Below are 21,989 nucleotides of genomic sequence, written 5' to 3'. Positions count from 1 at the left end.
TATGGTGACCATGCTCTAGCTGAGCGAACGTGTCAGAAGTGGTTTGCATGGTTTAGAAGTGGTGATTTCGGCTTGGCAGACCAAGAGCGAGCTGGACAGCCAAAAAAATTTCAAGACGAAGAATTGACAGCATTGCTCGAGCAGGATTCGTGTCAAACGCAGGAACAACTTGCAGCAGCATTAGGCGTTGATCAAACAACAGTCTCCAAACGCTTGAAAGCCATGGGAATGATTCAAAAGATGTCACATTGGGTTCCACATGAATTGAAAGACAGAGACGTTGAAAGACGAAAAACCATTTGCGAATTGCTGCTTCAACGACAGAGCAGAAAGGGGTTTCTGCATCGAATTATTACGGGTGATGAGAAGTGGATCCATTACGAGAACCCTAAACGAAAAAAGGCCTGGGTGAAACCAGGTGAACCAGGTCCATCACAACCAAAACGAGATATTCACTGTGCAAAGGTTATGCTGTGCATACACTCTAAAAACAGTACCCATGATTTTGCACAAGTACCCATGAAATAGAAGGTACTTCGCTGATGTACCTATGAGAATTCAATGTACCGAAGACTTTAGTGGGTACACACCGTATTTCAGCCTCTTACCCATGAATTAGTGGGTACATGGAAGATTTATGGGTACAGTAAATTCGTACCGGAGAAAGTACCCATGACAACAGTAGAAGGTAACCAACTGAACAGACGCCATATTGCTTTTGTCGGTAGTGTGGTGTGGTGGTGTATATTCGTTATTTGAGTGAAGATTATAAAGATTACTACAACCAACGAAAGGGATTCTTATAAAAGTAAGTGGAATATCCTGTATTTGTAGTTGCATTTGGATGTTGTAAATTCAGAGTATTTTATAGTTAAACAGTAATAATATTTCATAGTTAAACAGTGTTCCTATTAAATACAACCGATTACGAAATGCAGGCCTAAGTAAATGAAAATAGCATTTTTATTTTATTATTTTTTCATTTTACATCAAATTTACCAGTTTCGAATGTTCTAGAAACTCATGTGATTATTCCACCACATTTGTCGTATCGTTAATTCGTTTGGTATAATAAGTGTGATGAAAATAATAATATAAGGTGATATATAGATTTTTTTTTTTTTTGCTTTTTCGAGGTGTGAACATGTCCTAACAATATAAAATAAATACTTACGAAAATTAGAAACGTACGATATAATTGAAATATTATTTCACGCAGATTTACTTTTAGCGCACCACTTGAAATAATTGCTGAAAATTTAGAATACTTTTACACTTTCCTTCTTATTGTGTCCTCAATGATTTGCGCTGAGCGACTTGAAAATATCTCACATGGCATAGTTAAAATTCAAGGGGGCCATCAGAAGCAATTACTGAAAAATTACAATTCTTTTACGATTTGCGTATAAATACCGGCGACTGGAAATATGCATAAGAACGACAGTGCAAAAACACAAAACAATTTGTGCTAGGTGGCTACTAAAAGGCACCTATTATTTTATGTTCATAGAAAGAATAAGTACATTTGGGTTTAGTCATGTGACCAATATTGCGTTTGATGTTTGTAAATTTATATATTGGGGATAAGTACGAGTGATGCTTTATGGGCATTTATCACGAAATTGGTATTCCGTCTGGTTTTCGACAAAAAGCCTAATAGCTACGAAAATATAAAAATCATCAAATTTAGGGCCGCTTTAAAAGGATATAGTAGAGTAGGGTAGGTAGAGTAGAGTAAGGTAAGAATAAGTTGGGTAGGATGAAATCGGGAGTGCTGGTTTATTTTTGGTGCATCACATTTTTTTTAAATATTTAGAGGTAAAATGTAATACTTTGCATCAAAAAAACATATCCAACATGGGCTATAGTATACGTAAAGCCGCGTCAGTTCCCGAAGGAGCTGGACGCTCATACTTTTAGGCATTATTCATTGAGTATCTATGAACTTACCAAGGGGGTAACAAAGCGACTTTGATTTACTTATCGACTGATACGAAAATAAAAAAGAATGTACCTGTACATTATATCTGCCCTTGTACTTTATCTATGACTATGTGTGTGTGAAGGGGGGGATTAAACGCATATCACATGTCTTGTGCACACGGGTACTTCTTACTATTGCACTACGTAGAAAATTTATGGTATTTCATGTAGAAGTGGTACTAGAACACAGAAGAAACGCAGATCACGGCGTTCTCATGTATACTATTACCAAAACATATTTATAGATAATAAATTTCTGCAATCGATAGAATTAAATACAAAGTAATACACCTACATATTACGTTTATAGATGTAGGCTTACTAGTGTAAAATCATTACAAGTGCTTTACGACGAATAAAATAAGAGCGCATATGAAATATGATTGCATTAGAAACTATTATCCATCAGCGGTGCATTTCGCACAGCTTACAAAAGCTGTATTTTGTTTACAAGTGGAGCTCTACTAGTATGAAACCATGGCAAGTGTTATTGAAAGTCGCGTTATTGCCAAAACTCACTCATTTTCACTACCCTCGTATATGCGAATACCCACCTTCGCTGACGCGCCTACTAATCCATCTCGAGTTGAGCGAAAGATGCCAAAAAGCCATAAAGTCAAAGTCCGTTACATTGAACTCGTAATTTCATATTTAAATATGTTCGGCTTCCAAGGTGTTCATTGATTTGAAATGTATACATACTATTCTCTCTCCTGTAGTGATTAGACCTATGTACGCATTTAGATAATTAACATATTTTAGTACCACTTACACACAACAAATTTACAACGACTTTATTGTACGTTCGTAATTATTAATTCGAGTAGCTTGGAAAACACTTGGTCTAGCCAGTGCACTGTAGAATGTACATAAGTTTAAAGACTTTTTTTTTTTTTTTTTTAGAGTCCCAACCGAACTTTTCTACTTTAAAGATATGTTTACTTTCAGCATGAAATGTAATCGAAAAACTACACTCGAGAATGCTTCTTATGTTATCTGAAACGTCACTGTGTAACTTGCGGTTTTCAGAATATTCATATAATTGGTATTTTATTCCCATTTCTCGAAAGTACAATTTATCAGTTACAGTTTGATAGACAACTTATCATAATGATTATTGTTTCAATTCAATATTGATTATTATTTCAGTTCAGTTCACCGCAAGTTTACCACAACGATTTTACTCGAGAATGATAAGTTATTTCATAGTTAAAGTTGTAGTTTTTATTACCTTCCTTTCAGTGAATAATGTCGTACATTTGATTTCAGTAATCACAACCTCATTGTGAACGGCAACCACCAAGAACATCGCTGGGCCTACAGAGACTTAGGAATAACTTTAGCCAGTAAATATCAAGATATGAAATGGGACGTTGAAGGGAAGAGACAGCAGAGGAGAATAAATGAGAACGCTCCAGTATTTGTACGTATATTTCAATTATTATTACCGTATTTTAGAAAATGCGCCAACTTAAAGAATGTTGGATTCGAAATAAAATTTTCCTGAATTCTACCCAATAAACTTGATTCTCTTTGGAAATATTATGGATCAAATAGAGATTTAAAAGTCTTTGTAATTACGCCCCTCCCCCTTCCCATTGCTTTAGATTTTTAACAATACGACAGAAATGAAGAACAATACTGAAATTTTCAAAAGCGTCTCCAATCATACGTATGAATATCTATTGAATAAACTACTTCAGTTTTTGAAGTGACTTCATTTAGACAATGAATTGGAAAACCCTTACAGTATGATGTTAGGTTTGAAAATTTATCGCTTAAATTAAAATGTTTCCAAACCTCAAGTAGATCAGTCGATAGATATTCTTAAGCGTCTATCTCATTACAATTTTTTTTTTTTTTTTTTTTTAATAATGGACAGAGAGGAGAAACCGAGTCTCCTAACTTGTAGAATTTTCAAGTTCGGAGCCGCTGCTCCATATTTATAGTGAAAGCAATTTCACGACTAGTGATGGCAAGTATCGGTTCATTATTTGGAACATCCAGTGACATACCTTAACTCTGAAAATTAGGATCATAGTAGTGTATTTCAAGAATCATGGATAATTCAGTGTGGTTATGAAGTGAAAGGACAGTTCTACATGCCTGTGCCACATATCCTGATACACGGGAAAAATAAATTGTTTCTGTTTCTATTTGAATTATGAAGGTTAGATTAGTTCATGTTAGTGCATAAGTAATGAAACAGCAGTTTATTCTTTAATGTTATCATCAATTCGCGCACGTGGGGTAACAATATATAACCGTGACTAAGTTCAAGTTGAACAAACACACTTTGGAGAGGAATAATTTTAAACTTTGTAAGGGTTCACTAAATTCTAAGAGTTATATATTTTTTTAAAATAAAAAGTAAAACATTTACGTTCGAATAGCTAGCCACCAAAAATTATTGATCGCTCTATGGTAGTTGGTGATTGCCTTCGTTTGGCAGTCATGTAATCTTAACCATGTTTCGCAGAGCAGCACAACGAGCTATAAAGGATATGGCGCGTGATGCATAAATATTGGACTTTGATAAGGGTGTAATCGTGGAATACCACTTAGTGAGTTGTCCAGTAGGGAATAGCCGCTAAGTTCAACAGGCCCCAAACCAATTCTGGCATTCGTCCTGCGTAGGTGGAAGGTGGAGGTAATTTTAAGCCAGAGTAAGTAGTGCCCATCAAGGTTGGTGGTCGTGACATAATATTTTAGTGTTTCACCCACTACATTGTAAGACCACTGTTGTTCTGGGCAACGTAAACATCCTCGTACTGTACATTTTTAGGCAATGAAGTGCTTTCAATATTATGCCACTTTTAAAGAATGGATTCTTGTTAGTTTCAAAATAATGCCAGGGTACAAAAGGAACAGTATTCAAGACTTTCTTCGGCCTCCTGAGAAACCAACCTCAATCCCAAAGAACGCGTTTGGTAAGAGATCTGTGGGTGAGGTATCGGGGGATGCGAGCAGCTTCCAGTGCCCAACTGTCTAACCTGGACGAACTTGAGAACCTAGTTAAGAACCTTCCGGGAAGGCTAGTTGCTGTTATAACAGCAAGAGGTATCAACTCAGTAATGACCTCAGAGAAAAAAAAAATCAGGTAATAGACCAATTACTTGTTGGTAGATACTGTGATTTGTGTTGCTTCAGCTTTAAAGCGGAGTAGCATTTGATTTATAACTATGAATTAGCTTATCATTGGTAAAACAAAAGTAAAAATTCTCTCCTCTGCTTTTTTGTAGGGTATTTTCATAAGAAGATTAGCACAGCGAAGAAAGAGACAAAAATTGAGATCAAAAGATAAAGAAATCCGTGTCGCACCAAATGAACCTCTGGCAGGTGCATCTGATGTTAACTCACCTTCAACAAGTTCAACAGAAAATGTATCTGACTGCTTACTAGAGTTAGAGGTAATCATATTAAGTATTGTTTTACATTACCGAGTGGCTATAGCTCAATTGGTATAGCGTTGGCTTCGCATTGTAAAGGTCTTGGGTTCGCGATCAACAATCGCCTATCCTGACTGAAGTTTTTCCCTGGTTTCTCTCAGTCGTACGACGCAAATGCTGTGATGATGCCTTAAGATCAGTGCTGACTCTTTTAACCTGTTTAATATAGTTTGTGGTATTGTTTAACACTACGAAATTTTGACTGTTTCTTATCTTTTGCGAATATTATTATTATTATCATTATTTGCTATTATTCATATTATTATTATTATTATTATTTTGCGAATTTTATTACTTTAAATTAAATTTAATAGAAATCGCAACATCAATGTTTCGGATATCGCTAAAATCGTCATCAGTAATTATAGTAAATTTGGGAAGAGATTTTGAATAGCCTATTTATACAATATCCGTATATTTTAGTAAAATTTGGTTATATGGAAGTAGGGTACAGAAGTGCATTATTAATTTTTTATTGGGGCACAGTTTCTGTGATATAGCACTCACTTCTCGTTCGTGGGGTGCCTGGTTCGAGCCCCGGCCAAATAAATTTGTGGTAGACAACATCGTGCTCGTAGGTTTTCTAGGGATACTCTCTTGTTCCCCCCACTTTCTCATTCCACCAATTCTTCCATCATTCACTTGCTTTAATCTTCGTCTCCCTTAGCGTAACGGGTATAATTGTGGAACGTTACACTCAGATTTCGTTGTTTTATCTTCCGGTGGAATAGAAGTGCTTGGGACCGCGCAATTTGATTTAATAGTAATTTTTGTATCGTTGTATAATTTTGTAATGACTTAATATTTAAATCGTAGTAAAGATAGACAATATTTCAATAATTATGACAAATTGCTTTACCACTGACAGAAATATTAATATTGCGAGAGACGTTTCTCGTTCAGCAAAAGAAAACAGCATGAGGGAGGAGTACAAATAGAAGTTCTTATTTTTTAATAGACGTGTAGGAACTTGACACTATAACATGTTGAATTTTTGTACAAGATAACGTGTATTACAAACGAAGTACCACTAACTTTGAAGAGGAGAATTGATATTAGTATATTGCAATATATTGTGTCCAAGTAATTGATCATGAAAGCGACTAATATCTGTAGAAATATCTTCTAGTGTTCTTAATTCGAAGTGAAATATCTTCCTTTGTGGTGTGTATACTTTATCAGTCACCTATAGTGTTATGTTTCATCGTGCTCTGAGTTTGCTTCAAGATGTTATTAGATGTAAATAGATTAATGTCAATAATAAGAGTTAACTGGAACATTTTCTTACTAGATGTTGCAGCTTCTGTAGTTATCTTACCTTTGAAACCTCTATTTTTTTTTCTCTAAATTTTCCAGGCAACACCAATACAATCCTTAACTCCAACGAATATAACAAGATTGCAGTTTTTACTAAGAAAGACATTCCTTTCAAGAAAAGATAAGGAAGTAAACGTAATGCCATGCTTTTTGCTCCACCATAAACTGGTAAGAATAGTTTGCAAACGTGTTTACTTGAGCTACATTTTTCAATAAATGTACGAACTCATCTTTTGTTTGTACTTTTTTTTAAAAATTTTCTGTATATCTAAATGTTTCTTGGGTAAAAGTGTTAAAATATGATTTATATTTCAAGATTGTCATTGTCACAATTTGCAACAATTTTCTACTCACTGCTGCATAAAGATCTCTTTGAGATTTTCTATTTTTGTTTCCTAGAGACTGAATTCTCTGATGTTCAGAGTTTGAGTATATAGGGAGAGTGACGACGCAGAGCGGGCAGTGCAGCCTCTCTTCCTAGTGCACCCAACCAAATTAAGCCGAACTTCCAGTAATAGTTTCAGGAGGTGGCCCGGGGGAAATTCCCATGGGTCATAAATCCGCTCGTACTCAATATGTTATCAATATTTTCGTGGTATTTCTTTTCACCCTTTCTGTCTTTGTATTTTAAAGTTTCCTGGACGAAATATTCTGAAATCACCATTGTATACTTGTAATCCACTTCAATATTATTCAGGTCTATATTAAAATACGTATTATGAAGCTAATAGTATTCGTAGTTTCGGTAACAACGATAAAAGATGTTTCCTTGAAGATGCTATAATAAGAAGCTAAAGTCTCGTCGTCTCCTTAGTGTTACCATCTTTATTCTACTTGCAAATCTATATGTTAACATTAACTTTGACTAGTTGATTGGTTATTGAAGTTTAGCGTCTATTTTCAGCAGCGATCTTATATGAGACGTAAACCTACAATTTAATGTGGGATCCGAACCACCAAAATCATTCATTGTTCCAGGATTCCCACCGGGAATCGAACCCGGAATCCCGTACACCAAAAGTGCTTATGCTAGCCGCTATACCAGCTAGGAGTTAAAACATTAACTTTGATGCTACGTGGTAACCAAAGTTAATAAGCATTCAAAGGTTTACACACACACACACAAAAAAAAAAATCTGCCAATAAAAAGTAGAATTTAAAAGGGAACAAGTATACAGGAGTAACTAATAGTATTAATACTAAATATATTAATTTAAAACAGATATAATCCATATTTTATGAAGCAAATGTTTCAAAATGTCTTAAATGAAATTAAATATCTTCCAATGTAAAATAAATGGTTTTATTGTTGAAGTGTTTACTTCCGATAATTTGTGCGAAATGAAATTAAATATCTTCCAATGTAAAATAAATGGTTTTATTGTTAGAGTATTTACTTCCGATGGTTTGTGCGTTCAATTATGGGAATTCCCTGACCACTTGTTTCACGACGGTTCTTTTCCGATAATGCTACTTTATTTACTGTAGGGGCTACGGTGGCTCAGTGTTAGAACGTTCACTTCTGGTGCATGGAGTCTTTGGTTCGATCCCTGCTCGCGCCAAGTGGGGCTTTGTGTGGACAAACACTGTGTGCGTGAGTTTTCTCGGGGTTTCCTGTTTCCTCCCACTTTCTTCATTCCACAATTTCATTCATTATTCATCATCACCGTCTCCTTTTGCCTAGTCGGCATAACCGTGGGACGTAAAAGTTAAAAAAGAAATTATTTACTGTACGTCGAAGCTTTATATTAGAAGTAAAACATTAAATTTTATATTAAACATAATCCACACATTAATTTGTTCTACAGGGGGGGGGGGCAAAAGTAGGTATACAGCTTCGTACTGATCAACTCATTGCTTTTTATATAATTTCTTATTGTTATCCATCAGATAGACTTAGTTTCTTTATCTTTAGCTCGGAACAGCCGAAGCAAATAAACCTATAAACTAGAATGTTACATTTGATCAATGCAGGGGTGTTTAAATACTTTAGGACCACCCTGTAGGCCCTATAATTATCTCAAGTTTTTTTTTATTATTCAGTGAAATTGATATATTTATTAAGGTCTTACAAAAGACTTAATTAGTATATATTGAATGTTGTAGTATACCTTAACGTTAAAGCGTCTAATTCGAAAGAAAAGTCCAAAATTTCGTACAGTCACTTTCAATGTGATCAGGTTAATTGTACAAGTAATATACTTACAAAAAGCTCAAAAACTCCGGCGGGTTTTTTTTCAAGTAGGGTCAGCTCACTTCGGTAAACCCTGCCAAAAATACAGTTTTAACAAGAATAAGCGTATCCAATATCTAAAATAAAATTACCAGTGTTGTAGGATACTAAGATGTCAAAGATGTCATCACTTAAAAAAAAAAATCAAAGTATATTATTTTTCCAAAGAATATTTCTATACGATGTGCTAATTTACTAATCTTTTGTTTCAGTTAGCAACCGAAGCCGAATTAATATTTGGCAAATGTTTGGACGCAATGAAAAAGAAATTAATAACTGTAGTGAATAAGCTAGATGCTTTAAATATTGAAAAGAACTTGGTGGCCTTGGAACGATATCTCCATCCAAAGGGATCCAACAGATGTATCAATTTGGTACGTTGAGTTTTTAGTGATATGAGCTTTCCTTTTGTCTTTTTTTTTTTTAAAGGAAAAACAGTTTGAAGATTGTTCGATATTACCCCCACCCTCCAGAAAGACTTATGGAACTAAAAATGTCGTCCCTTTCAATTTGGCAGGGATATTTGAAGGTCTTAAGTACATGTAACTTTATTTTCATTCTCACCCGCCCTGCTAAGGAAAGATAATGATTCATGCAGCATAGGACACAATATCTATATTTCATATTTTCGCCACTACCCATTTATTAAGAGTAGTATCAGTTGTAGCAATAGCAGTACTTGTTTCTGAAAAGAAATGCCACATATTTTTCGTTGTTAAAACAAAAGATACTTTTAAGCCTTTATTAGAAAAGGAGGGAAAGAAACTTCCAAAGTCATTCGATTTCGATCTATTTTTCCCCTAGACTACTGCATCTGAAATTTTCAGAAGCTATGATAGTGCAGAAAGATGAAATTTCTTTCATATACTTTTATCACCGTTCGCCACTAAGGCGTAAAGAAAAATTGAAGAGGTTAAAGTATGTCCTCAAATGATGGACTCCGATCCGAATTCATGCCTCGGAGTTTTTTGCCGGATCATCGTGATTTGATACCATGTATAAAGTAAAATGAAAGAAAAATAATTTTATTGATAATTGTATTGAGTTCTCAAAACGTGTGAGTAGTTGAGTTGAAAAAAAAAGTAGCTTAGAACATTCAAAACACGCGGAGTTTCCCAGTTACAGGCTCTCAATATTACGGTGAGATCGTCACAAGAGACGTCGTATCTTGACAAATAATGATATAGGTCGTCTCGACTTAGAAATTACAGTCGAAGTAGAACCCAAAATGGGCTGCGGTGGCTCAGTGGTGCATTGGGTCCCTGGTTCGATACCGGCTTGCGCCAAGTGAACTTTGTGGTGGACAAACACCTTGTGTGTGGGTTTTCTCGGAGTTCTCCCGTTTCCTCCCACTTTGTTCATTCCACCATTTCATTCATTTCTCACCACCACCGCCGGCACAACCGTGGGACGTGAAACTTAAAGATTTCATTTCATTTCATTTCGAAGTAGAACCCAGTACATCGATTTAAGCAAGCAGTGTTTGTGAACGGCAATTGCTGTTTAGATATTCTGTGCTTATCTCATCAAACTATATGATTGCTTTACAATGGAATCCTCACATTGCAAGACCTATCTATGCGGAACTTGTCAATCAGAAGGATTGCTGATATAGATGTATTGGGTACTATTTCAGTTGTGATTTTATAAACCGACCTCGCGTGCCGCCACTATCTGTCGAGGTATGACGACATTTGCGACGATGCCACCATAACTTCGAGCGTTTCTGGCCCTGAAACCACACATGTTCATTAATTTCTTAAAAAGGAAGATTTCTCTTATTTCCACCTCATATGTTCCATGTTTTACACATTATTCTATCACGTTGTATGTTTCCTTTGAAGTAGTTTTACTTTAGAATGTTGTTTGGAACATGTGTGCTATGCCATATTAGCAGATCCCAGAAAAAAATATTAGTTTTAAATTATCTTGTAAACTCGATTTTAAAATTAATATTGTTAAACTTTCTAAGGAGTACTTCTATTTGTTTGTCGTATTTAATTAACTTGTCTACATAACAATAGTATATAAACAACTTTCCAATTTAGATGTGGTTATACTTGATAAAACAACTATATTTTGGTGGTTTTATTCTTTTATGTAAAAATGTACTTTATTCCTTATGTTTTACTAAACATATCTGAATTCATTCCTTTTCCATATATATCATAGGAAACGTTTCAAGAAAGCTTAGAACCTCCAGGATCAGCAATTTTCTATGCCCCCGAGTCCAAAATCCTGTGGACAGGAAGTGGTGAAACAGTGCAGCTTGATAACACCTGTGATATTGAAGAGGCCTGCTTGCTGCTCCTGTGTGTTTATTATGTCAAGAATTTGTCTTATCCAAGTTCATTTGGTCAGTTTCTGGGAGTATTACAAACCATTATTTTAACTCATGATAAATTTCCAAAGAAGTATCAAACTCAGCGAACAGCGGACACTATAAAAAAACTGAAATTGTAATTGGTTGTAAGAGGACTAGCAATTAAACAGTAGCAATATACTTGGCTCTCATTTTAAAATAATGTTTTTTTATTATGTACTAAGACGATATATTTTTTATTATGCACTAAGACTATATAATGTATATCAGGAAAAGTGTAAACAATAATCTGTTAACACATCAAGTTTGCACTATCAGAACGTCCCCTCCACCCTTCCAACAAACCTGTCCAGTCCGACCTTGTTTTTGAAATCTTTCCCGTAGCTTGTGGATTTGTTTTATTCAGTTTGGGGTGCTTCAATCTAGGTGTGTCTTCACGCGCAAACTGAAGTATTTTTTCTTCATTTCTAATGCGCACCTTGAAGAAGAATATATGGCATGTTTCCCAAATAAAATAAAATAATAGCTGAGCAAAACAAGTACGTTTTATTAAAAACTAAACACTTGGCTTTTAATAAAAGGTAGTGCTTTGCTCAGCTATTATGTTGTTTTAATTGGGTTGATAAAAGCAAAGTTTCGATATGGAAAATATCACGGATAGCATTTTTATGTATTTTAATTATTTTGATCAGTAAACTTGTAACTTAAACAACCTTCCAGAAGGGCAGAACGTCGAAAAGGTCTTTTATTTTCCCACAGTTTGGAGAACTTTGCATATTTATGGCAGAATGCAAAGCGTAAGTAAGGGAGAAAACGTTTTAGTTCTGTATGGCATCCAGTCTTAGCATAAGAAAGAAAAAAAAGTTACGATTGTTCGTTCAGAAAAGGCAATATGCTTTCCAAAAGTAATGTTTGATGGGTAAGATCACATGGATGTTCATTCTTTGCTGGATACTTCTTATAGGAAACCCGGAAGAACAGCGTTTTATAATTAGAAGGTGAGTCCTTCCAGTAGGACCAGTATAGTTCTATCATTAATATAAAATGTATGCAAAGATTTCAAATATAAAAAAAATATTTGTGTTTAAAATAATTAGCAATATAGGGATGACCTATTTGAAAGAAGATGGATTCTTTTTTCGCCGTTATCCTTTTGGACACTATCGCACGAAAGTATAGATTGCAATCCCTGTGTTGAATATCGGTCAAATAATTATTTGTGTTTAAAATAATTAGCAATATAGGCTTGACCTATTTGAAATAAGTTTGATTTTATTTTATTTTGCCAATTATCTTTTTGGACACTATTGCACAAAAGTATGGATTGCAATCCCTGTGTTGAATTATGGTGTATTGTTCAAAACATGATTACATGCGTACAACCGTGCCGAAATGAGTGGAACACTTAACAATAGGTAAGACTATTATTGTCACTAGGTACAAAGTACAAGCTTCATATTCCGTGTATGATACAAGGTAAGTCCAAGTTAGAGCCACCACCCTGAATGCTGTGTATTCTGAAGTGAAAGAGGTATAATTATAAGATGTTTAGGTGGATGCGCGACATTTCTAGCAGTAAAATGTATTATATAGGCCAAATAATTTTAATTAAAAAAAGCTCAACTCATTTTGTGCTAGCATTTCATGAGAAATTCATTAAAGAAGTGTTTCATTATTACTGTTTTTGTAACCAACTGCATGCTGTTCCTAATTTCAGTCTCATTTAAAAACTCGTTGCTGAAAAGCAGCAGGGTACATATACTGAAAAACTGACTTCGCCTATGAATTTAGATTCAAATCTAGTCCTAAGATGATGCACTTGGCCCTTGTTTCCATTTAAGAGTTTTTAAAACTTAGATTAAACTAATATTTCTTCTTGTAAAATGGCCAACAGACTCACGTTATATCACCAGAAAGTTTTCCCGCATCCACTTAAGTTTTATGCAGAGCGCGGTCACATATTTACCATATTTACTTTTAATGTTGACTGGGAAATACTTAGATTATAAGCTATAGTAGCAAGTACTGTTAAGTGCTGTAATTTAGATATGTACCGGTATTAACTGAGTCAACTTGTATTTATCAATATAATAGGTAGTCAGAAACAATATTAAGTATGGATTGGAGGTATAAGAAGTGATAGCTCCATTCGATACTTAATATTATTTCTGACTATATATGTACCCATGAAATTAGGTTTTGTACCCATTAAATTAGGAGCTTTTGTACCCATGAAATTATTTGTACCTAAGAAATCACAGGTACATTGTACCTGCTAACTCTTGGGTACAATGTACCTGCTAAATTAGTGGGTACAAAACGGCCGTTTTGTACCTCTGAAATAGTGGGTACTGTATTTAGAGTGTATGGTGGGATATGAAAGGTGTGGTGTACTATGAGCTGCTGCAACCGGGTGAAACTATGAATGGAGAACGTTATCGACGACAATTAATGCGTTTGAAGCAAGCTCTGGCCAGAACACGACCAGAATGGGAGAAGAGACATGATAAACTTATTGTTCAACATGATAACGCTCGCCCACATGTCGCAAAACCGGTCAAAACCTATTTAGAAAATGTCGGAAGGGAAGTTTTACCCCACCCGCCGTTTTCACCAGACGTTGCTCCTTCGGACTACTACTTGTTCGATTGCATGAACAACGATTTGATTGGACAGCGGTTTACTTCTTCAGAAGATATCGAAACATGGGTCTCTGACTGGATCGCTTCCAAGGATGAGGACTTCTTTCGCCACGGAATCCGTACATTGCCTGACAGATGGGCGAAAGTGGTGGCTAGCGATGGACAATATTTTTCTTAAGGTATTTATGTATTTTGTGTTTGTACTACAGCTTCAATGTGTGCGTACCAACCGCACGAATTAATTCCTAGACCAAATACTTCAGAAGTAGTTCCTCTTAATAAAGGTTAACAAATGTTGCTATATCATATGTGGAATCAAAACAATAAGATAAAACAAAGGCAAGATTGTTTCAGAATTTGCTGATGCTAAAAAGAAAAAGCTTTTTGAAACAATTTTAAATTTTTGTTCTATTGCATGGTACTTTGCACGTTTGAATATTTGAATACATAACAATAAGTTTATTTCGAAACTGTTTCAGCAGATTTGCAGCATCCCTGACATTCCTTTTTATTTCTTAATCATCATGTTTCTTTGTAATTAACATTGCCAGTAAAATAGTTTAGATGGATCGACCATAGTATTTCATTTTACGCCTCCCACCATTACGAAACCCTGGGTGAACGAAACAAAAAATGTTGCTAGTAAAATAGTTTAGAATGATCGAGCCCCTGATGTGATAATGTGATAATCACGGTATTTCGTCACGGACCCAGGGGTAAAAGTGCTGGGGGACGCCGTCTCACACCTCCAAAAATTTTTATGAGGCGTCCCTCCAGTTTTAAAAATTAAAATGGGCAAAAATAGCAGGGTACGGCGTGACGTCATGCATCTACTTACCGTCCCCCTATCTTTTCAGATACACGTTTAGCCCTGCACGAACCCCTTATTACGAAATCCTGTCGACGTACATGTGCTACCCATCTTTCTTTCCTCGAAAATTAATTCCATTTGTTTTTTTATATCTTAAACTTGTATTATTTTCTTAAAATATTACTTTACTCGTTTATATAAACACTTAGGCTTTCACAGAACTTGTGGACGGTTAGTTATTTTACTGTGTTTTCTTTTTTGCATAGTATTATAAGAAATTTGGTAGAATATATAAGCAGTTTTACGAACTGTATTCAGCCCGTTTTTTTTTAAACAAATAAATGGCACAATTCCTTGGAATGTTTCTTTTTTACATATTTGGATAAACATATTAACTCAAATTGAAGATATATACTCTGAAATCTACTTAAAACCAGCGCGGACAAATTTGAACACCTTAGTCCTCCACATACTAGATGCGAAAACGCCTTTATTGGGTTGATTGACTCTCACTGTCATCTTCTGTAAAACGATTAAAAGCCATTAAACGCAGACTGCAAGAGTACCAATAGACGCGTTGGTTGCAACAAAGCCGCTACCGTCGATTCGCTGTCTGTGATATACACTATGTGATCAAAAGTATCCGGACATCCCCAAAACAGTTTTTCATATTAGGTGTATTCTCCTGTCACTTATTGCAAGGTACTCATTATCAGCGACCTCAGTAGTCATTAGACATCGTAGAGGGCAGCGGTGACTCAGTAGCAGAGCGTTCACCTCTAGTGCTTGTGCACCTGGGTTCGATCCCAGCCCCCGCTAAGTGAATTTGTGGTGGACAAACACCATGTGCGTGGGTTTTCTCGCGGATCTCCCGTTTCCTTCCACTATCTTCATTTCACCATTTTATTCATTACTCATCATCACCGTCTCTTTTAGCCTAACCGGCATAACGTGGGACGTAAACCTCGAAGATTTCCACAGGGCCCACATGCTCCGGTGGGGCCATAAAGACTAAAAGAAAGTTGTAGAGAGGAGGCCCAATAATTAGAAAGCAACTTTTTCTAGGGCCCCAAAGAAGCTTATCAATGCTTGCGTAACTAGAAAAGAGTTGATTTGATTTTGAGTTTAACGTCCCGTTCAGCAGCGAGGCTATATGAGACGTGGACCTACTTATTAACGTGAAATCCGAACCACATGAACTCCCGCGGGGAATTGGACCTGGGCCTCCCACGCCAAAGGCCCCCCAAAAAGAATCTAAGTTACGGCGCAGGTCATCAGTTGCAGAGATAGTCCTGACATATAGCCGTGTATTTTTAGAAGCATTTAATAATGTTTTGTTAACGTAGGATGAAAAAAATGAAATTAAATCTTTGCGTTTTACGTCCCACGATTATGCCAGTTAGGCTAAAGGAGACGGTGATTATAAGAAATGAATGAAATGGTGGAATGAAGAAAGTGGGAGGAAACGGGAGAACCCCGAGGAAACCCACGCACACTGTGTTTGTCCACCACAAAGTTCACTTGGCGGGGGCTGGGATCGAACCAAGGACCCCAAACGCCAGAGGTGAACACTCTACCACTGAGCGACCGCGGCCCAAGGATGAAAATTTGTATACTAAAGCCCGTAGGGGCTCCTATTGCCGTATTCGTATAGAGATGTATGTATAAACAAGTTGAAACATCACTTTTCCAAGCCTTGATGTAAAAGGTGTTATGTTAATAACTACAACGAAAACAGAAGATGTCTGTAATGATGAGCCGCGATGAGACACTTTTTTCGAAATACATTCGAAGTTAATCAAAATCACTTATGCAGAGAAGCCCAAATATCAAATTATGCCAATTAATTTGATGCTTGTGCTGAAGCCATAATGAGATATTTTTTCGAAACACATTCCCATAGGAAGCGATGCTATTATTAGTATTCAAAGTCACTTTTGCAGATAGGACAAATATGACATTAGGTTAGCCGAGCTTAGGAAAGATGTGTTAACGATTGTATGTATAATCAGACTCCCTAAAGCTGAGCAAAATGCTATTAAAACGTAAGAAAAAATGCTTTCAACGGGAATGGAACTTAGGCCGTAAATAACAAGCATAAAAGAAATAAAAGAATACAGCATTACATTATTATTATTATTATTATTATTATTATTATTATTATTATTATTATTATTATTATTATTATTATTATTATTATTATTATTATTATTATTATTTTGGGGAGTGAAAGTGAAGCAGACAACTAACTTTTGTTGTAGCTTCGTCAAGTTACGATTTAAAGATTCTGTGCACAAAATACATTTTGTGGGAGCTGGTACGTGTCGATTTAGAGTTGAAATAGTTTTAATGAAATAGCAAATTCACGTATATAGCACTTCGCATTGATTTTTGTTTCACGACAGAAATGATCGAATTCGCTTAATGTCTTAACCCCTATTTTTTGTCCTAAATTTTTTCGTATTCTTTTGTCGTGGGGTCTCACAGACCCCAAAATAGTAGACTGTATCTATAGTGAAAATGACTACTAAAAATTTATTATTACAGTTTACGATCACATCTAACTTAACCTGACCTAATATCATAGATTGTATCTATCTCACTACTCACGAAACTCACGATTAACAATTTACTGTAACCATTTACAATGACCACTAACCTAACCTAACCTTGGCTTAATATTTATTTAAAAAGCAAATCCTCTTCTGTTTTACAATTTAATCTTTATCAATGCTCAAAATACAATTTCACATTTTGTACATTTCAACCTATTTCTCATTACTACAAGAGAACTAAGTTTTTTCACGTTTATTTACATGTTGCAACAAATAACTCCTTGGTGCTCTGCACAAAAATGTTTGTTGCATTTTTCACCAAGTAGTCTACTTTTTCTGCCCATCTTCCTATCAGAAAGATGACAACGTTTTCTTCCGTTTGCAGATGACGCTGAATTTGCTGAAGTGCTTTCAGTTTTGGAGACCCCGAAGTGTTTCATTGCTTCAGTCACTGATTTTGGTAACCGAGCTGACATCTCGCATCTTCTCTGCATGTGAGGCTTTACCATGTCCTCGACAAGGCTGGTTAAAAATTTACGCCTCGCATTGAGTTTATTGCATAAATCTGGATTTTCAATTTTGAAAATTATAGATGCATTCAGTGCAGAAACATCTACCTTATTGAAGAACACAGCTAATGGCCACCTTCTTGTTTGCCGTTTTGTTGTGAATTCTCTCACCATTTGGTCATATTTATCCACCGCCCCATTTGTCTTGTTATATCTGGCTTTCTCTTACCTGTATCAAATACAGCGGTATCATGAAGCTGCGTGCTGGGTAAAATCACAGCTTTGCTTCTCTTAGGTGCATAACTCACGATCGTTAGGTCTCCGTTGAATCCGAAGACAGATGTTAATGGACTACGAGATTGACTAGGTTGCATAAAGTCCGGGATTTCACGTTTGTTCTTCTTAATGGTTCCAACGAGAGAGAGATTCTGAGTTAGCACGAACTGAGCAAGTTCAACACTTGTAAAATAATTTTAAATAGTAATGTTCCTTCCACTTTTGAAAAATGTTTTGAAAGTTTCATGACAAGGTTCTGAGCCAGATTCTTCTCCACAGTACAGAGCTAATATTTTCGCCTGTTATAACAGTTCGAGGTCTCTTAGGTTCAGACATAATAAAGAAGAACAAATAATTTCATCCGAAAAACTATTTTTTGGAAAACCAATTAGGCATACACTACACTACAATGATTGATTAGAGGGAGAGACGAAAACAGCGGTCACACTGGCAAATGAAGAAATTCTTAACTTTTTCTTCTCAGATTGGAAGAAATTGCAATCAACTAAGGTCTGTTATATACTACCAAACTTTCTGTTTACTTCCCATGCATTAAATTCTGGATGCGCGTATTCCTAATTCGATCAAATAACCACCAGTGGATGCAAGGTATATTGATTTGTAGATAACACAGTCCCATCTTCTAGATTGTCAATGATAAATTTGCGAGTCACACAAAGTTACGTCACTCCGCAAATTTTCAGTGATAATATAGAGGGTAGGACTGTGCTACCTACAAATGAATATACGTTGGATTTACCGGTAAAGATATCTAACTTGCCTAACTGAGGTACGGTCACTTGGCCGATTTGGTGCTAAACTAACACACATAAATACGCTGAAAGAAGATAAACGTTCTCCCATCATCCTTATTTGGAAACATTCTGTGATTATTAGAATAAAAGAGAAGTTAGAATCACAAATTTATACTCTTTTCCTAGTACTTTCCCCCCTTGCAACAGACAATTCACACTAGTCCCTTAGCACCATCAACCAGTGACGGATCTTGGGGGTAAAATTGGGGGAGGGAAACAATATTCCAGTCTATGATAGGTATATCATGAGTTTACGCAAACGATTTTAATTTGAAAAAAGTATATAAATAGTAGCTTCAATTGTTTTTGACGTTCAAAAATTTGAAGAGGCCTGAGCCACCCAGCCCCGGCTAGATCCGCCACTGCCATCAGCAAAGAAGTACGAACTATTTTGAATTCATTTTATAAGAGGTTAATTGTCAGAAAATCTCAGTAATAAATTTTAAAATTTCTTCATAACTATTAGAAAACTCACTCCCAGTTGGGGTCACACAGACCCCACGACAGAAAAAGCAGAGTTGTTTACATATACGTAAGATAATTATGGCTTAGGCGAAACGAAAAAATTTATAGTCATAAAATATATTGTAAAATTGAATTTCTGAAGATGTCAGAAACGTACTGTGTTTTAACTATCAAAATAAGGAAAGAATCGAGCCGTATGATTCCTTGGGGTCTGTGAGACCCCACGACACAAAACTGGGGTTAAAATATACAATGCTTTCTCATCGAGAATCAAACCGACTTGGGTGAACTGGTGTTGCCTACTCGTCCCAGATATTTCTGTACAATCTGGGATAATATAATATATGATATGCATCGTTCGAAACTCCTCATTTCGAATCACTATAATGCTTTCAACAGTTCAATGCTCGTACCCACCACCCTCGTCCCTCAGTAACTTCTCATAGGATCGGGTAGCTATTTCTGCCCCCTACCGCCGCAGCTCCTCAAGCGATTTAGCATTGGTCTTGTTCCCCACTGAAACACCTGTGGGTTATGAACTGAAGCTGTGATATTCAGTAATCGTAGCTTCCCACCAGGTTCTATGAAGTTGATCTTAGTTGCTAAGGTGAATATTGCAATTGATGATTTTGGAAAACGTGGAATGAGAAACCGTATATGCAAGTGGTTTCGAAACACATTCCCATAGAAAACGATTATTAGTAATGAAAATAAAGAAACATGCTATTGTTAAGTGTTCGGACCACTGGTGGGAAAATTCTCACCCAGGGAACGTTCCCTCGGCGTTGGGTTGCTAAGATGAATATCGTAGTTCATGATTTTTTAAGAACGTGTTGGAATCCAGTGATTGAGCATGATCTAATAACGGAAGTTTCTCATAGCATTTCATAATGTTTTGACAACGTAAGACGAAAATTAGCATACTCAAGTACCCCATTCCTACCTCAGCGGACCCGAACTCATGACCTTAGGGTCAATAACCTACACGGAAGTTTATGCTCGTTAGTTTGGAATTTAGTGTCCCTTTTAATACCGGTTGATTTTTACAAACGTAGGATGAGAATTGAAGAATTGTATGTATACAGCATTTCGGATTACATATATTGTTTTGTTGTCTTGAGAAGTACAGTACTTGTTCTAGCCGCATACAAACATACATACGTGCGACTGTAGATAAAATGCAATGTCATATCATTTCTAACCGCGAATGAGTAATATATATATCACGTTTCCAGAACTGCAGGTATCATAATCTATTTTCCGGCTGCGAGTAAGTAATAAGCCTTTCTCGCTTCTGAGAACTATCCTTATCATATTCTGAGCTGTGATATATGCATTTGTTCACAGAGAAGTACGACGGCGTTACGTAGACCAACGGAAAGGCTAAAAGAAGTTATTTTATTAGTAGGTGCATTGCACTGTGGCAGATCGCTTACATCCGGTACATGCGGTCCCTAGTTCGATCCCCAAAAAAGTAAGCTTATTGAGAACAACATAGTGTCCGTGGGTTTTCATGGTCTACTCACACATCCTCATTCTACTAATTATTCAATTATTCATTTGCCTTAATAATAGGCATATTCGTGGTATGTTAAATTATTTTTTTTCTTTTCAGTACCAGGAGTATTTGAGGCACCAAGCAATAGCTTAAATTGAAGTACGTTTGAATTTTCATGCTCTCCCTTCGGAAATCAAACCCTGATACTCTATTATTCATTTGCCTTAATTATCCATCTCCCTTAGCATAATGGTAATAATAGTGGGACGTCAAACTGAAATATTTTATTTTCAGTACTGGGACGTTTTGGGGCATAAACCAACAGTGTAACCTGACCCGCCGCATCTATTTTTCTCTCTTGTTTTTTTTTTTTTATTTTAAGACGGAACAGGTGTACGATGGTAAAGCGTTCAATTTTTGTGCATGGAGTTCTTCGTTTAATCCCGGCTCAAGATAAGTGAACTTGGTGGTGAATAAACATCGTGTGCATGGGTGTTCTCGTGGTTGATATTTTTATCTTATTTTTATTTGTTTTATCACTACAGTTTCCTTTGGCCTAACCTGTATAACCTTATCTTCGTGTTACCAATGACTTATTCTTTTAGATGGACACTTAATGTAATAGAGCAATGTTCCGCAATCCTTTTGTACTCTCAGCACAGAATAGATAGTCCATGACGACTAAAAATGTATGATAACGACACTGTTACTTTAAATACATACTAGAATAAAAAATATCGAAACTATCATAAACACTAACGTAATACAGGACATTGTAAATTTGTGGCAAGAGCACGTCACTCATGATACAGTTCCTTCTCGAGACGAGACAAAATACTTCGAGAAGCAAAACAAGACGAGACTTTTAGTAAAATTTATGAAAGGTCCAAAGTCGGAATGAACCCGTTATAAAAGTCTCTTTTCTGTTTGCACAGTTATAAATTTAGCTTATAATATTCATCAAAAATCTAATGGCACCCTCTAAATCATGTAATATGGCAACCCGACCTGGAAGCACAAGACATCACATAAATTATTTCTTCCATTGTACATTTCTGTAGTTCTCTCCAGATGGCTGCATATACTTTCTAAATAATGAAAAATTAAATTCGT

The 21,989-nt window shown here is 35.9% G+C and overlaps 1 protein-coding gene across 1 annotated transcript; it reads left to right on the top strand.

The window, feature by feature from the left end:
- Positions 1-693: 693 nt before the first annotated feature.
- LOC145682920 (uncharacterized) lies at positions 694-21,436 on the top strand. Its single transcript, XM_081754281.1, has 6 exons — positions 694-808; positions 3,253-3,406; positions 5,226-5,393; positions 6,789-6,917; positions 9,195-9,356; positions 21,422-21,436. The coding sequence occupies exons 2-6, from the start codon at positions 3,344-3,346 to the stop codon at positions 21,434-21,436; spliced, it is 537 nt and encodes a 178-aa protein (XP_081610407.1). The 5' UTR covers positions 694-808; positions 3,253-3,343.
- The last annotated feature ends 553 nt before the right edge of the window (positions 21,437-21,989 follow it).

Source organism: Thermobia domestica, chromosome 4 (genome assembly GCF_964235325.1).
Source record: "Thermobia domestica chromosome 4, izTheDome1.hap1.1, whole genome shotgun sequence".
Lineage (NCBI taxonomy): Eukaryota > Metazoa > Arthropoda > Insecta > Zygentoma > Lepismatidae > Thermobia > Thermobia domestica.
Note: the sequence above shows the minus strand (reverse complement) of the source record. Positions and strands in the feature narration are given on the sequence as shown.

Coding starts and splice junctions, on each gene's coding strand:
- LOC145682920 (XM_081754281.1), top strand. CDS start 3,344: ATGAAATGGGACGTTGAAGGGAAGAGACAGCAGAGGAGAATAAATGAG. Junction 3,407..5,225: donor ATGAGAACGCTCCAGTATTT/GTACGTATATTT, acceptor GCTTTTTTGTAG/GGTATTTTCATAAGAAGATT. Junction 6,918..9,194: donor TTTTGCTCCACCATAAACTG/GTAAGAATAGTT, acceptor CTTTTGTTTCAG/TTAGCAACCGAAGCCGAATT.